The sequence below is a fragment of the Trichoderma reesei genome, assembly GCF_000167675.1.
Source record: "Trichoderma reesei QM6a unplaced genomic scaffold TRIREscaffold_26, whole genome shotgun sequence".
NCBI lineage: Eukaryota > Fungi > Ascomycota > Sordariomycetes > Hypocreales > Hypocreaceae > Trichoderma > Trichoderma reesei.
In genome coordinates this window covers 163,914-178,376 of record NW_006711173.1, presented here as the reverse complement: position 1 = coordinate 178,376, position 14,463 = coordinate 163,914, and the positions used below count along the sequence as shown (strand labels likewise).

Genomic DNA, 14,463 nt, shown 5'->3' with positions numbered 1-14,463 from the left:
TCGGATACTAGCAGTGAACAGACGACGTCGAGAACCAGCATCGAGTCTCAAACTGGAGATAATGCCATATAATTTGTAAGATGGCAAAACGTCCGTGTAATGATCCAAAGCGGTCTGGCATAAGAGGCTTTAGTTGGAGCGTGACATATTGAGGTCTTCAGACTTTCGATTGTTTGCTGTTTTCTAGGGTAGATGCGAAGCACTCGAGCATCGCGAGTGAAAACTGGAAGCATGAGGCAATATGAACAGAAAGCTACAGACAGACATTCTTCGTCAATTCGTACGATTGTCTTCGAAGACAGTGCCTGTGAGCTTGGGATCGCATTCTTGGGCGTTACTGTATTGGTATCCGCACTTTTGCAATATCGATCCCCAGTCTTTATTACGAGCTGCGACTTGCATTATCTCGGTACATGTACCTATTTTTGCGATTCTTCGAGCTACTATATGAAGCTTACCTAATATTGGGCCGCCAAACACTGTTTCCATCAAGCAACGAAATATGATGGCAGGTCATCCATGGCTTTCTTCTCGCCTTGAATTACACGATGGGCGATCAAGACATTGCTTTTCGCTTCAACATCTGTGAGATGAGGAGCTTTCATTTTGCCGTGGGCTATGTTGATACGATCGACATGGACGATGATGACGATGATGACGCATGGTGCTCAGAAATACGTGCGTCCCCTCTCCAAAGGGATACATATTCAGGGTAATATCTTACCGCTGTTCCTTGACGAAGAAGCTCGTTTGTTTCAAGAGAAGATTTGATGTTTTGGAAGCACCTGACACGCAGTCCGTGACGACTCTACTCTACCCAAAAATTACGACTTGCTCGTCTGAGCCGAAGTCGAGGAACTTGGCGATCCACTCGATCAGGATCCACGTGTCGTACTTGTGAATACACGCGTAAAGGGGTTATGAGACATGCTTTCGGTGGTGGTGGTGTGGCCTACGAGCACTTCTCTACACGCACCCAGCTGCCGCACAAGCTGCTCGACGTGAGGCCTCAGGAGCGTGTGCTACAGGAGAATCAAACATCACCATCCTCCGTGTACGCGGAAGAGGTACCCTTTCTTGAAGGAGGCATTTTTGACATGGGTTCGTCGCGGCTACGGCCTAAAGAAGAAGCTTCAATTCTGCTCTCTTTTAAGCACAATTCTCTCCCTCCCTTGCTGCAGATTTCTTTTAGCTGGGGGCCATTTTGCTCTCTTCATATTACTGCGCTTATCTCTTGTGTTTGTTCTTCTCTGGGCGTTTGACGGGTTCCCCAGTTCTTCTAGAAGTCAGTATTAGCAGGGAGATGAAAATCACAGCAAGGATTGCACCCAGTCGCGAAAGTAGATGCTGTATACATGTACCAAGCTATGGTAAGATTGGGAGCGCTCGCCCTATCGCTGGAGACGGAGAAAGACTTGGGTGATCCGATGCGCGGGCAAAGATCGGAGAGAGAGAGAGAGGGAATATTGCAGAGGGGGCTGAGCGCGGGTGTGCACAGGTCTGCCAAGATATTGGCAGTCGAGCGTTTATGCGCTGGTCCCGGCATGTTTCGGCCGGCAAGGGTTCTTTAATATGACGGGGGAGAGGCAGTGCTGACAGGCCGCGCACCTATTTTTACCCTCTCTGGATGTCTGTCGAGAGGCGGCCGGAATTAAGAAACGATGGAGAGGCTGGATGGTTGGGCGGACGAGACTGTGGCCGTATTTTCCGACAGAATCCTTTTGCTACCATACATACCTAGGTACGACCGTTTGGGCGCCAAGCAACGACGCTCAGGGGAAGCTTTAGGGAGAGTCAAACGCCCAGCTGCGGAGAAGTTGCGCGTAGGGACATGAGCATGAGATTTTCGTGATAGAGAACCAAGAAGACATGGCAGACGGCATCTCGGCTGGGATGGAAGCCTCTGGAGTTCACAGTCGGTCGTCCACAGCTCGAAGCGTGTTGCATGCATGCATGCATGTGATGGATGTGATGTGACTCTTCACACTCAGCTCGTCGATTTATTTCCTCAGCTTTCTGTCAAGCTTCCTTTTCCCGTTGACCGGCTGAACTGATTCTTAGTCAGCCGGTTTCACCCGCGTAATACTGCAGGCACTTGGCGTACAGTACTCGATACGAAGTACAAGATGGTACCCTTCCGTGGAGTGTTTCTTCATCAAGAATCGACCGTTTTGGTGTCTTTGTCGTGTTCCAAGGTTGTTTGCTTGCCACCGGTCGGGGTGGAACGGTTTGATGTCATTGTATGTACTTGCATGAACGGGAACGGTGCCGGTATCAACAAGGGCTAGGAGTAAATCAGTTAGGAACGGAGGCTCTAAGGTACATGTGCGAGTACCTTGGGAGACCCGCGAACGCCGGCAACAGAGTCTCCTGTCAATCATTGTCCCTGCGAGTCAACGACACAATTCAACATGCTCTCGCTTCCGCCGGGCTGCTTCCAGGGGCTGTCGGTACCGCTGCCGGACCTTTGATCTGTACAAGTAGCAGTACTAGCTCCTAGTACTCACAGAACATATCTGGAGGACGGAGTGCATGCTTTGGTGCTGCACGTCTGCCGTGGCACGCAGGCTGGGGGGCCACGATGGAGTCGAATCGTCCCATCCATCACAAGTTCGAGCACTGCCTCGGGTCGAGCCAGCTGAACCAGGGCTCCGCATCGATCTGCTCGGTCGCACCCATTGCTCGGGGTTGTCGATTGGTCGGTTTGGCGTGCTGGAGTAGCGCAGTGGTGCCTGTTGTCATCAACCTCCAGGCGCTCCGTCCGTCCAAGTCCTTCAAAAGTCGTGTTCTGCCGCATCAAATCAAATCTCCACCTGGGTACCGAGCGGCCGCCCACTGTATTCATGTTAACATCAAATCTAATATCGTAGCAGCAAGGGAGAAGCAGCAGCATCAGTACTAGCAGCAGCATCAGGGCACAACAGAGCCCCCGTGCCTCCGAGATCAAGACACTCGACGTATGCACGTACGTAGTACCAACAATCATGGTCATCCAAGCCGTGTTGATCCAGGTCGTGCTGTGCTTGCTGTGCTTGCTGTGTGCTGGTGCAATTGCATCAAGGCTGTTCCCAGGTTTCATTGATTCCCGTTGCTGATCCATTCTGTGGTCCAATCTTGTCGCCCATTTCCGCTGCCAACCCCCTTGTGGCCCCCCCATTAGCGCAGCCCGGAGACAACGACGAACCCGCCACTGTCATTTCGAAATTTGCACGAGGTTGCAAGTCCGACGGAACGTTGGCTTGATGTGCGTGAACGTTGGTTGCTGTCAAGTTTTTCTTTTCTTCTTCTTTCTTGGTCTTCTGAAGTTGACGGGTTGTACGGAGAAGTCGCCGTTCATTCCTGCCTGCATTTGATCCCGGCCCCTTGATCATCCATCACATAAGCATTGAACCCACCGCCTACCCATTCAGAGAGGCCCTCAACGCACCCACCAACCCGCCCAGACACCCACTGACCACCTGCAGCAAACAGCGGCCCAGGGCCCTGAACCTCCCTGCGCTTCCAGGTGTCTCTGCCCGCTGCAGCGTCCCTCGTGCCCCCCGGCCCGGGGCCATTCGTCATCCCCCAGCGTCTGCTCTCAGTGGGTCGGACTGCCAGGCCCCAGCGTGCTTCCCTCAGTCCTGCCCTGTGCTGTGCTGTCCAGCGTCTCTGCCCAATTTCCTGCACCAAACCTGCAAACCATTCAGTCCAGTCCAGTCCCGTCCAGCCAGCACTGCCCATCACTGCACTGCACTGCACTGCACTCTGCTCTGCTCTCAGCCAGACCAGACCAGACCAAACCACCCCAAATCTCTGTCCACCATCGATCCAACAGCAACCCGCCCAGCATCGCTCAATTGGTAGCTCTTACACCGCAGCCGGCGCCTGTCTGCCCTGCTCGCTGCTCGCTGCCGCTGCCGTTGTCGCTCGCTCGCGTCCGCCCCGTCGCAGCGAAATGCCCTCGTTCCTGACCCAAGACCACTCGACAGTCTTCCCCAGCGGCAACGGCTCCGTCATCAACCTCGACCACTTCAGCGCAAAGGACCAGGCGAATGAGGCCTCCATAACCGACGCCCGGTCCTACGCCGTCCATGAGCGCTTCGACGAGAGCTCGACACTGTCCACGCGCGCCTCGGACCTTTCGGACTCGCCTGTGCCCTTGGGCGACCTCGACCAGTGGCACGACGACGCCAGCGCCAACGAGACACGTCCGACCAGCATGAGCTCGCTCTCCAACGGCAAGAGCCTGCCCGGCGGCTACGGCGCCCACGACGTGACCTTGGACGTGCACGATGTCGACCGCGCCCTGGCCAATGGCGCCGCCGTGTCCCCTTCCCAGCGCTCCTCCGACCAATCTCGCATGCAGACGACGTCCGCCAGCCAGAGCCAGAGCCAGAGCCAGAGCCAGAACCAGAACGACGAGCAGAACCAGAACCAGAATCAGAACCACAAGGCTACGGCCCAGAGGAGCGCTCCCGACGGCGTCTCTGCCTCTGCCTCTCTGGGACGCCCGACGCCGCCCCCCACAGACACCGACTCGCACAGCCCGCCCCAGCCTTGGACGCCGTCCCTGACGCCTGCATCGCCCATGGCCTCCGACCCGGCCCTGCCACAGCAGTCGAACGGCAACGCCAACTTCAACACCAGCAGCGTCAACCCCCAGCGCTTCTCCTCTCCCGCGTCCTACCAGCCCGGCGGCTCCAACTCGGCACCGTCCCTGTCTGCACATTTGCAGCCACCGGGACCCGGCATGGGCATCAAACAGAGACATACGCTCGAGGTTCCCAAGCCGCCGTCAGGTAGGAACTCAAGGGAGCTTGACAGCGCCCAGGCCAGCGGGCGCTTCTCGCCCACTGTCGCCAACCCTGCAGGCGGTCGTGCCGCCTCCTTCAGCCTGGCCCGCCGGACGACGAGATCCATGCAGTCGGACGCTCCCCGGGACGAGATTGCGCACGATGAAGATGCCCAGCGATGGGCTGAAGTGTACCGACAGAAGCGCGCCAGCAAGAAGAAGCGCAAGGAGGAAGAGGACGATGACCGCGTCCTTGTCGGCACCAAGGTCGACGAGAGCCACGCCAACTGGGTAACGGCCTACAACATGCTGACGGGCATTCGTGTATCCGTCTCGAGGACAAACGCAAAGTTGGACCGCGAGTTGACCGATGCCGACTTTCATGTTAAGCAGAAGTCCACGTTCGACATGTACGTATACTCATTCTCCCCTTGAGTTTCAGGCTTGCTGTTCAACCTCTCCCTTTCTACCTTGTTCTCGTGCTTTACTGACACTAGTTCTCTCTCCTCCATAGCACCGGCAACGAACTCGTCCCCTCGGCCAAGTACGACTTCAAGTTTAAAGACTATGCCCCTTGGGTCTTCCGTCACCTTCGACAAGCCTTCCGCCTGGACCCGGCCGACTATCTCATGTCCCTGACCGGCAAGTATATTCTTTCGGAGCTGGGCTCCCCTGGTAAGAGCGGCAGCTTTTTCTACTTCTCTAGAGATTACAAGTACATCATCAAGACTATCCACCACGCCGAGCATAAGTTCCTGCGCAAAATCCTCAAGGACTACTACCAACACGTCATCAACAACCCGAATACCCTACTGTCTCAATTCTACGGCCTTCATCGAGTCAAGATGCCATATGGAAAGAAGATTCACTTCGTCGTCATGAACAATCTGTTCCCGCCGCACCGAGACGTTCACACTACCTTCGACCTCAAGGGCTCGACTATTGGGCGAGATTACAGGGAGGAAGACTTGGAGAAGAATCCCCGCGCGACTCTCAAGGACTTGAACTGGCTCCGACGAAAGCAGAACCTCGAACTGGGCATCCAGAAGAAGAAGCTGTTCCTCGAGCAGCTTCAGCGAGACGTGGCCCTCCTCAAGCGCCTTCACATCATGGACTATTCCTTGCTGGTCGGCATCCACGATTTATCCCGCGGTAACGAAGAGAACCTGCGCGGAAAGACCCTGCAAGTGTTCAACCCGGGAGGCGAGAAGAACAACGAAGACGACCTGCAGGCTTCGCTTCTCCGAACGCCCTCAAAGCTGGAGAACTACCGCAAGGCCAAGGAACTGCGGCAGATGGTTCAGAAAGAACGTCCGGTACCCATGGGCCAGGCTGACGACCAGATGCCCGACGACGTGGGTGAGGATCGCCGGGGGCTCATCTTCAACCAAGACGACGGTGGTTTCAGGGCGACTCACGAGGACAATGAGCCAGCAGAAGAGATCTACTACCTGGGTGTCATTGATTGCCTGACGCACGTAAGTGGACGAATGATGACTTGTCGTTGAGAGCCATGTAAGCTAATCCTCAACAGTACGGAATGATCAAGAAGATTGAGCATTTCTGGAAGGGCCTTTCGCACGACAAGAGCAAGATCTCGGCCCTGCCGCCGGACCAATACGGAGACCGCTTCTATCACTTCATCCAGGGCATCACCATGTCTGCCGAGGAAGCGAAGCGAGAGCGAGCCCGCAGAGACCAGGAAATGCAGGCTCAAGCACAAAAGTCAAGGCAGAGCACCATCCCTCCGATGCCTATGCACCAACCCCCACCGCCCCCCGAGTCCAACGACCGAGCCCCCAAATCGCCCGAACCGGGGATTCCTGAGCGAACGCTCAAGACCAGTGCCACCATGCCAGGCGCCCGTGACTCTCAGCATGAGGCTGTCCTCCCAGTTGTCGAAGAAGCCGGAGAGAGCCGAGACGATACGGAACGATGGATTCGGGGCACCTCCTGGCACAGCATACCCGAACCCGGCCGGGCGCCTCCGCCGACTCCCCCTCAGGATCAACCCTACCTTAAGCCCGACAGCTCCGACAGTGGCTACGGCGACAACAGCAACGGCACCGTCAGCAGAGACAACTCCCTCAAGGTAGCCCGACCCGTGAGCCAAGGTAGTCTCAACAAGCGCCTGCCAGCGCTCCCCAAGAAGGAGAACTCGCAGCAAGGCAATTTTCGAATGGTCAAGTAGATGGGCCACAGCACTCCGGGACTTGAGCAACCCCGTCGCTGGTGGATTTGGAAATTGATTGGCATTACGACAAAGCACGGCGTGGCGCATAAAAGAAGATCAGCGATGTTCACCACTATACTCACAGGGTCCCAACTTTCATCAACCCACCATTTTTCTCCTCTCTGATGATTCCGCATGAAGCACAAGAAAACGGGTTGGGCGGGATTGCTGGACTCGACGATTTTAAACACTGTTTTGCAACATAATCAGCACCTCGCATTTCTTTTCTTGGTCTTCTTCTTGTTACTTTTTTCTTCATCCTTTGCCAGCCCCCCTGCGTAACGGCCAGTGCGTTCTTCTCGTCATCTGATTGTTTATTGTTGGCCAGCCTCTCTTCTATCCTTTTTCCCCCCCGGTTTGGTTCATGCTCCTTGTTTTTTCTTTTGTACTCAGAGGAAATGGCATGTTTTCGCTCTCATCCTCGCAACGCGCGTCTCCCGTTCTCCTTTTTATTCTCTTGGTCTGGTTCATTTCTGATATGTGTGCGTGCGGCTTTGGAGCGAAGCGAGTCAGAGACGGAACAGAGTGCAATTTTTTTTTGGCAGGCAAAAAGAAAGAAAAACACCAGAAAACGAAAACAAGAGAGAGAGAGACAGAAGAGAGACGAGGGAAATTTGTTTCTGTGCGGGCTGTGTGAGCAAAAGTGTGCTAATATTGGCTTTTATTACAAGACGTGGATGATACCATTGACCCGCATTCGACATACATACAGACAGTTATTTTCTTTTTCTTTAAAGTAGATTCGGTTGTCCTTATTTACCTGCATCTTCCATGCTGTCGAGAATCATCTGCTTCGTCTGTTGCTGGTGATGTGCTTTGTATGTATATCTCTGGGTTGTGATGTGGTCGAGGTTGGGAGCAACTTGTCTTTTGCTGACGGCTCATAGGGACGTTTTTGACCGATTCAGCCATCGCATAGCATGGGCGGATGGTTTAGTGGTATAATTTTCCCTTAGCATCGTGGAGCCTCCTGGTTCTCACAGACCGCATGGGAAAGGTCCGGGGTTCGATTCCCCGTTCGTCCAGCGTTTCTTTTTGTCTTTTTTGTTCTATATACATTACATTACACACTCCTTTTCGATGGCTTCTTCTGTGACTCTTTTTTTTTTGTTCATGCGGGCGGCTGTTTGTTTGTATGGCGAACTTGTAGATATCGGATGGAAGGATGGATGGATGGTGGGTTTGCTAGACTGTTGAATAAAATGTGAGCATCTAAGTCGACGATATAGATATACAAAAATGGAGGTGAGCTGAATTGTTGCAAATGTCATGGCGGGCCAAACGGCTTGGTTGAGTATGGAATTGTGAAACTAATTGGTGGACAACCGGTGTCCTTAACACGAGACTGTTGGCTTCTTTAGAAGGACGCAAAAGCGATATGCATTAGAAGATTTATAAACTCAACGACGGTATCCTAATAATCCACAAATGAATCCTAACGACAATCTTCCTCAACCCTTTGATTAAGAAGCCTCATTGAACGGAAACTGCAGCCCTCTTTTAAAGCCATTACGCACCCTCAACCCTCGTTTTCTGCTACCTTAATCATCCCAAGTAACCTTCATCGACATGGGAAACGGCGTAAGCTTCCCCCAGTTCTCAGTCAAATACTCGCAATGGCCTCCTTGTCTCGGGACCTTTCTCAGCTCGCCCTGCGGCCCAGCCGCCCTCCTGAGCCCCTGCTTCCGGAACACGGCGCGGAAGAGCTCCGTGAGCGCAATCTGGCTGACTTCCCTGCCGAGGTTGCTGTGCGTGCCGGCGCCGAACTGGATGTACGAGTCGAGCGGGCGCCGGGGGTCGACGGTCTCCGGGTTCGGGAACTGAGCGGGATCGCGGGCGGCCGAGGCAAACGAGGCAAAGACCCTGTCGCCCTGGCTGACGTTGAGGCGGCGGCCGTCATCCTCGACGATGGTGTCGGTGTCGGTGGAGACGGTGTGCAGGCCAAAGGCGCCGGCCATGCGGATGCCTTCCATGGCGAAGCCGAGAAGGAGGGCGTCGGTTTCCGGGCTGGGCTCTTGGGCGGCGAGGATGTGAAGGTCGTCGGTGTAGGGGGCGCCTTCGGGGGAGAGATACCAGTCGAGGGCTTGCGCGAACTGTATCATGACTGGGTTAGCTTTCTCATCTTTGGTAAATAGAAAAGGGGGGTTATCATGGGAAAGGAGGTGTACGTACCAGGCGGCCTTCGGAGGGGACAGTGGCTGCGGCGATGGGCAGGATCAAGCCCCAGGCGATATCATGGGGGCTCAAACCGGACTTGGCCAATGCCTTGACGGCGTTGACGCCCGCGGTCGAGAGGGCGTGGCTGTTGGTGTTGCCGGTGAAGAGGCGGAGGCCAAACGACTTTGTGTACTTGACGGTCGTCTTGATGGACGCGCCCAGAACGGCGGCAGTCTCCTTGGTCTTCTGCCGCAGCGGGAAAGACTCGACGGGGTCAATATCGAGGAAGATGGTGGCGAAGACGGCTGCTAGAGAAGTGTACAGCTCATGCTCGGAGAAGACGCCCTTGGGATTCTCGCGCGTCTTGAGCGGGATGTTGAAGACGTGAGCGGCGTATCGCGTGTGAGCTGCATTGCCAAAGTCGCGGACGACGTCAACGTGCTTCCTGCCCATGATGGTGTACGACTTCTCCGCCAGCAGCGTCTCGGCCGTCTTTGCGTAGAAGCCCCTGACGGCGTTGCGCCAGTCGTCCTTGTATAGCAGCGACTCGAGCGTCTTGCGGTCGCTGGCTTGCATGTAGCGGCCTGGGCGTCCCGAGAGCATCTCGAGGCCTTCCTGCCACTGGACGCGGTACTTGTCCTGGCTGGCGAGGACCTGCTTGAAGCCGCCAAAGGTGGTGACGTCGACGCGGGGCGCAGCTGCGCGAGGTCGCTCGAAGCTGAAGCGGTGGACGCGGTGCAGGCTGGAGAGGATCTTGCGGTTCTCCTGGGGGATGACCATGGGGTAGTGGGCGTAGACGGAGTCGTGCTTGAAGTGGTTGGGGAACGCGCGGATGAAGAGCTTGTAGAAGACGCAGCCGTGGTTGACCTTGAGGTCGTACTCGACCTCCTTGTAGCCCCAGTTGGTGAGGTAGATGGGGTTGTAGTCGGTGGTGTAGTGCCTGTCGCCGCGGACGAGGGACACGGCGTCGGACAGGATGACGCGGGAGATGGTGTAGGTCGGGGTGATGCCGACGCCGGGGACCATGGGCGTCTTGGCCTCCTCGGCGACGATGCCCGGGTACAGCTCGACGTGGTCCGGGTGCTGGTACAGGTTGCGCAGGGCGTCGGCGACCTGGGGGTCCGAGTTGATGTCCTCAAAGGTCTCGTAGCCCCTGAGGCCAAAGTGCTTGCGGAACTCGTTGAGGCCGGCGAGGTGCCACTTGCGGCCGCGGATGATGCCGAGCATCTCGACGGGCTTCATGATGCGCGGGACGTTGCGCGCGCCAAACGAGCCGCCGGGCTGCTCAATGGCCGTGGCGATGCAGTTGACGAGGTCGTCGTCGTCGAAGCGCCCGTCGGGCCCGCGCGCGAAGCCGCCAAAGACGCAGTCGGCCGGGTCCCTGGGCAGGCCCTTTGCGAACTTGTGGACGGCGATCATGAGCGTGCGCAGGTCCATGGTGCCGTAGTTGTCGCCCAGCAGGTCGTCGTAGAAGGCGTGGATCCAGGCCTCGTCCATCTCGGAGATGCACGAGTGCCAGCGGTAGCACAGGTTGAACTCGGCCGACACGCAGTTGCCCACGCCTCGCTCGGAGCCCTTGGCCGTGCCCACGTCGACGCCCGCCTCCTGCCGCGGGTCCAGCGTCCACTCCGTGTCGACCCGGTTGAGGTTGATGATGTTGCGCACGTAGTCGACCAGCGTGATGTTGATGTACAGGCCCGACGTCACCAGCCGCGCCGTCTGGAAGAGCTCCTCGTCGTACTTCTTCCAGGCCGCGGCCGCGGCGTCTCCCTGGAGGGACGGGGCCGGCTTGGTGAACCTGTTGGCTTCGTTGATGGCGGCCAGGTTGGCCGCGACGTGGTTGTGGACGCGGTTGAACATGACGAGGAGGGTGCAGACGCCGGGGGGCATGCCTAGGAGGCGCTTGTCGGCAAAGGTGTCGGGCTTGAGCATGCCGTCCTTGAATGTGCGGACTGTGTTTTGAGACTCTTGGCTGTGGCCGTACAGAGGCGAGAGGTCGAGATACGAAGACGAGTCGTTGATGTTGGAGTCCTTTTCGTTGGTCCAGAACAAATCTGCGTCCACAATATCAGCTTCTGGAAGAGATGATGCGAGTAGATTGCCTGTGGTCTTACCGTGGATGATAATGGTTGCCCAGTACCACAAGATGCTCGACACGTTGTTGGGATTCTTGATGAACTTATCACGGGCCATGATGCCTTCGAAGATGGCTTCTGGGTCCGGCATAGCCCCCAGCGGCATGACTCCTGGCCGGCATGAACGAGAATAGGGGGTACCACCTGCACCGAGCTTAGGCATAAGCGGGTTCTGGCAACTTGTGTAAGCTCCTCTTCATGGGATATAGGTTCGATTCCATCAAGAACAAGAGTTAACTTACGTTGTTGGATCCATCAGGCTGGCGGAAGCGGAACTGGTCTCCCATGTACAGCAGCGGAGGGTGATCCAGCGAGTACCACAGCTCGTCAATGAACATGTTGGTGAGCTTCTCCTGCCTCTTGGAGCTCCCGGGCAGCCTGGCAACGAGCTGGATCGTCTTTTCCATAATCATTGTCTTGTCATCGGCTTGCATCTCGCCCTTGAGCTTCGAGATGATGATTGCCTTGAGCGTTTTGAGGTCTATAGCACATGTGAGCATTTGCCTGTTGTCAGTCCCATGGTAGCGGCGTGAACAACTTACCTGATAAGGTGATTGCACTCAAGTCCTGCATCAGAGTCGGCCTGGTCTTAACCGCCGGATAGGTCCCGTTGCCCGTCTGATGGGGAAGAGGCCGGCAAGAGGCGCGGTACAACTGCATCAGGCCGCCATGCTTGGCCGGCTTGGGCTTCTTGAGCTTCGCGACAGGCCCGTGAGGATACTCGACGGCGGCATGGTTGCCATTCGACGTGCTGGTGCTCTTGTTGAAGCTCATGGTGGACGGCAGTGTATGTAGGTGGACCACCGGCCGGGTATCGAGGAGGGAAGGGGGAAAAGAGGGAGCCAGAGAGCAGCAGGGGAAATGTGCAGTTGGAAGAAGAAGAGGAAGAAAAAGAAGAAGAAGAAAGACGAGAGAGGAGCTGATGCAACCGGGGGCGTATCACCCGTCTTTTATCTATCATCCATCTCAGAAACACGACTAATGCCGTGTACTTCTTCCCCCTTCCCAGTTATGACAAGGTCACACATACATAAGATGAGCAGCATCAGCCCGCCTGATGGACGAATTGGACCTTATGGGGTAGACAGAGTAATATCCAGGCCCATTGAGCCAGTGAGAGGCCTTCGGACGCGTGAGGGCTCGGGCCGCGAGCTGGGGCTGGAGCAGGCCAAATCTTAGCCACGGCGCTCTGGGATCGACCCTTGGAAAGCTGTATCAAGGCGGCACCATAACGCTGGAGACGCGAGATAGACGAATAGCGAGGGACAGCGGCAGCTTGTCAAGCCGACGCACAGTGTGGCACCAACGCCTCTGCAGAAGCCGTGAAAAGCTGCGATGTGTCTGGCTCCATACGGCGTACAAGGGGCACAGGAGAGGCTGATTGATGCCACTTCGTGTATGGGAGCCACTCTCCCAAAGGCTCCCCCCCCTCACCTCTCAGCCGTGTTCAGTGGAGAGGGCTTGTATGTCATTGTAAGACATACATGAGGAGAGGACCGGGGATCATGACCGAATCGACTTTGCTCGGGCTGTAGGTGTCATGCAGAGGAAGAGGGACTCTCGGGGAGAAAAAAAGAGCATTGTCCTCTGTCCTCCTTTGTGTGTCGTCGGGTTACACTCACCGATAGGGAAGTTGACGGTGCCCTTGGCGAAGCAGCAGTCGAGTCTCGAGCCATCCCGCAACGCAAATGGAGCACTCTGTATTACGAGTATCCATCCGACAGGGTCCTCTTCCTCATCTTGCTTGCTACTCGAATAATACACCATCCATCAAGTGGGCTACTCCGCACGCTCCTCAGCTGGCAATGCCTGACACGTACTTGTTGCTTCAACCACTCGTAGTCGAATCGATGAGCGAGTCGTCATATCCTATGAATCGGTGGTTTGTCGATGCAGTCAATCCTTCGGCCCACCTCCATCTCAAGATTGGCGCCGTCAAGCTCGTCCGGCAAGGGTCAGCTCGGCATCATGGACAAGGATGAGGTCGGCCGTCCACCTGAGAATGCCGATTCCGCTAGGCTGGTGGCTGCGGATACGATACATAGTAGATACTCTTGGGGGAGGGGATCTTGTTTGCTTCGTCTGGAGCAGCTTTCATGATCCTTGGGGTATGTATACTGAGCCGACGTCAGAACGCCTCAGGTCAGTAACATTAACCAACCTCCGCAGAACCAGGTGGCTGGAGAGACCATCGTGATAGCCGCCCAAGATTGAAAGCTGTGAGACGAGAAAAGCTGGTCAAGACGCGCGCAGTTGTTTGCAACGAAATCGCGACAAGGGCTTCCCATGATTGGCCCTTTGTCTCTCCACGGCACACAGAAAGCCAAACGCCTCTCCTTCGACCTGCTGCTGCTGCCCCCCCTTGTCTGGCCCTGCTCAGGGTCGAGAGCTGCTCGCACGCTAACAAACCACCGCAAGCTGCTTCATGCGCTGTAACGAAAGCATGCAGATGGCTTCAAGCGCAAATCGGCCAATCCTAAGCCTGCGGCCCATGGAGATAAGCGGGCGGACGAGTCGAGTCTGCCGTCCGTCTTGCGTATGGTACAGTAGTAAACCCCCCGGTCTGCGCTTTGGCTAACATGACTGTCTAAGACATGCATATATGAAATAGGCGCCAGACTCGCTTTGCCAGCAGATCACTTACTACTCTAAATGACAGACACAGCAGGAAAGTTGCCGTCCGTCGGTCAGGATTGGTTCCCGTCCCTCTCTTTTTCTTTCTTTCTTTTTATTAACCGGATCCCCACTGTGATGCCAGGACTTGGCTTGGAGAAAGGAGGATTGGGCATAGTATCATTTGAGAGGCGTTGCTCGATGCCAGCTGAAAACTGGTGATGCTACGCCTAATACGGTCGAGATGCTTTGCCCTTGCTGCTGCTGAGGAGGGACCCTCGTATGCACTGCACGAAAATGCGATGCTACACTACTCGTATGTTGATGCTAATGTTTTGGCAGTACTTGGAAGGAACAGTGCTTTCAAGTATATATTCGTATCTTCACAACGTTGTACAATGTGCTTGTAGTCTTGGACGTAAGTGTAATACACAAGGTAGCAGGTAGTGGTAGGATTGGACAAGACGCGGAGCCATGCAACCAGACCCTTACCCTGCATGAGCCAGCTTGTTGGATGCACAGACAGGCCATCACAACTGAGACCATCTAACCAG

The 14,463-nt window shown here is 55.7% G+C and overlaps 4 protein-coding genes across 4 annotated transcripts; 2 read left to right on the top strand and 2 right to left on the bottom strand.

Annotated features, from left to right (window-relative positions):
* Nucleotides 1-548: 548 nt before the first annotated feature.
* Nucleotides 549-1,571, top strand: TRIREDRAFT_111373 (uncharacterized protein; the record flags this gene model as incomplete). Its single annotated transcript, XM_006968833.1, has 3 exons — nucleotides 549-678; nucleotides 916-1,101; nucleotides 1,366-1,571. 3 exons carry the CDS (start codon nucleotides 549-551, stop codon nucleotides 1,569-1,571), a joined length of 522 nt encoding a protein of 173 aa, XP_006968895.1.
* An 806-nt stretch (nucleotides 1,572-2,377) lies between these two features.
* TRIREDRAFT_111372 (uncharacterized protein) lies at nucleotides 2,378-3,671 on the bottom strand (the record flags this gene model as incomplete). Its single annotated transcript, XM_006968787.1, has 5 exons — nucleotides 2,378-2,465; nucleotides 2,508-2,858; nucleotides 2,970-3,042; nucleotides 3,185-3,362; nucleotides 3,403-3,671. Coding segments are annotated over 5 exons (957 nt in total), but the record flags the coding sequence as incomplete, so codon positions are not given.
* Nucleotides 3,672-3,934: 263 nt separating this feature from the next.
* On the top strand, nucleotides 3,935-6,962 carry TRIREDRAFT_72459 (phosphatidylinositol-4-phosphate 5-kinase; the record flags this gene model as incomplete). Its single annotated transcript, XM_006968832.1, has 4 exons — nucleotides 3,935-4,252; nucleotides 4,445-5,181; nucleotides 5,286-6,249; nucleotides 6,306-6,962. The coding sequence occupies 4 exons, from the start codon at nucleotides 3,935-3,937 to the stop codon at nucleotides 6,960-6,962; spliced, it is 2,676 nt and encodes an 891-aa protein (XP_006968894.1).
* A 1,411-nt stretch (nucleotides 6,963-8,373) lies between these two features.
* TRIREDRAFT_51893 (uncharacterized protein) lies at nucleotides 8,374-11,959 on the bottom strand (the record flags this gene model as incomplete). Its single annotated transcript, XM_006968786.1, has 5 exons — nucleotides 8,374-9,097; nucleotides 9,177-11,215; nucleotides 11,276-11,468; nucleotides 11,539-11,777; nucleotides 11,839-11,959. 5 exons carry the CDS (start codon nucleotides 11,954-11,956, stop codon nucleotides 8,546-8,548), a joined length of 3,141 nt encoding a protein of 1,046 aa, XP_006968848.1. The 3' UTR covers nucleotides 8,374-8,545.
* Between the last annotated feature and the right edge of the window lie 2,504 nt (nucleotides 11,960-14,463).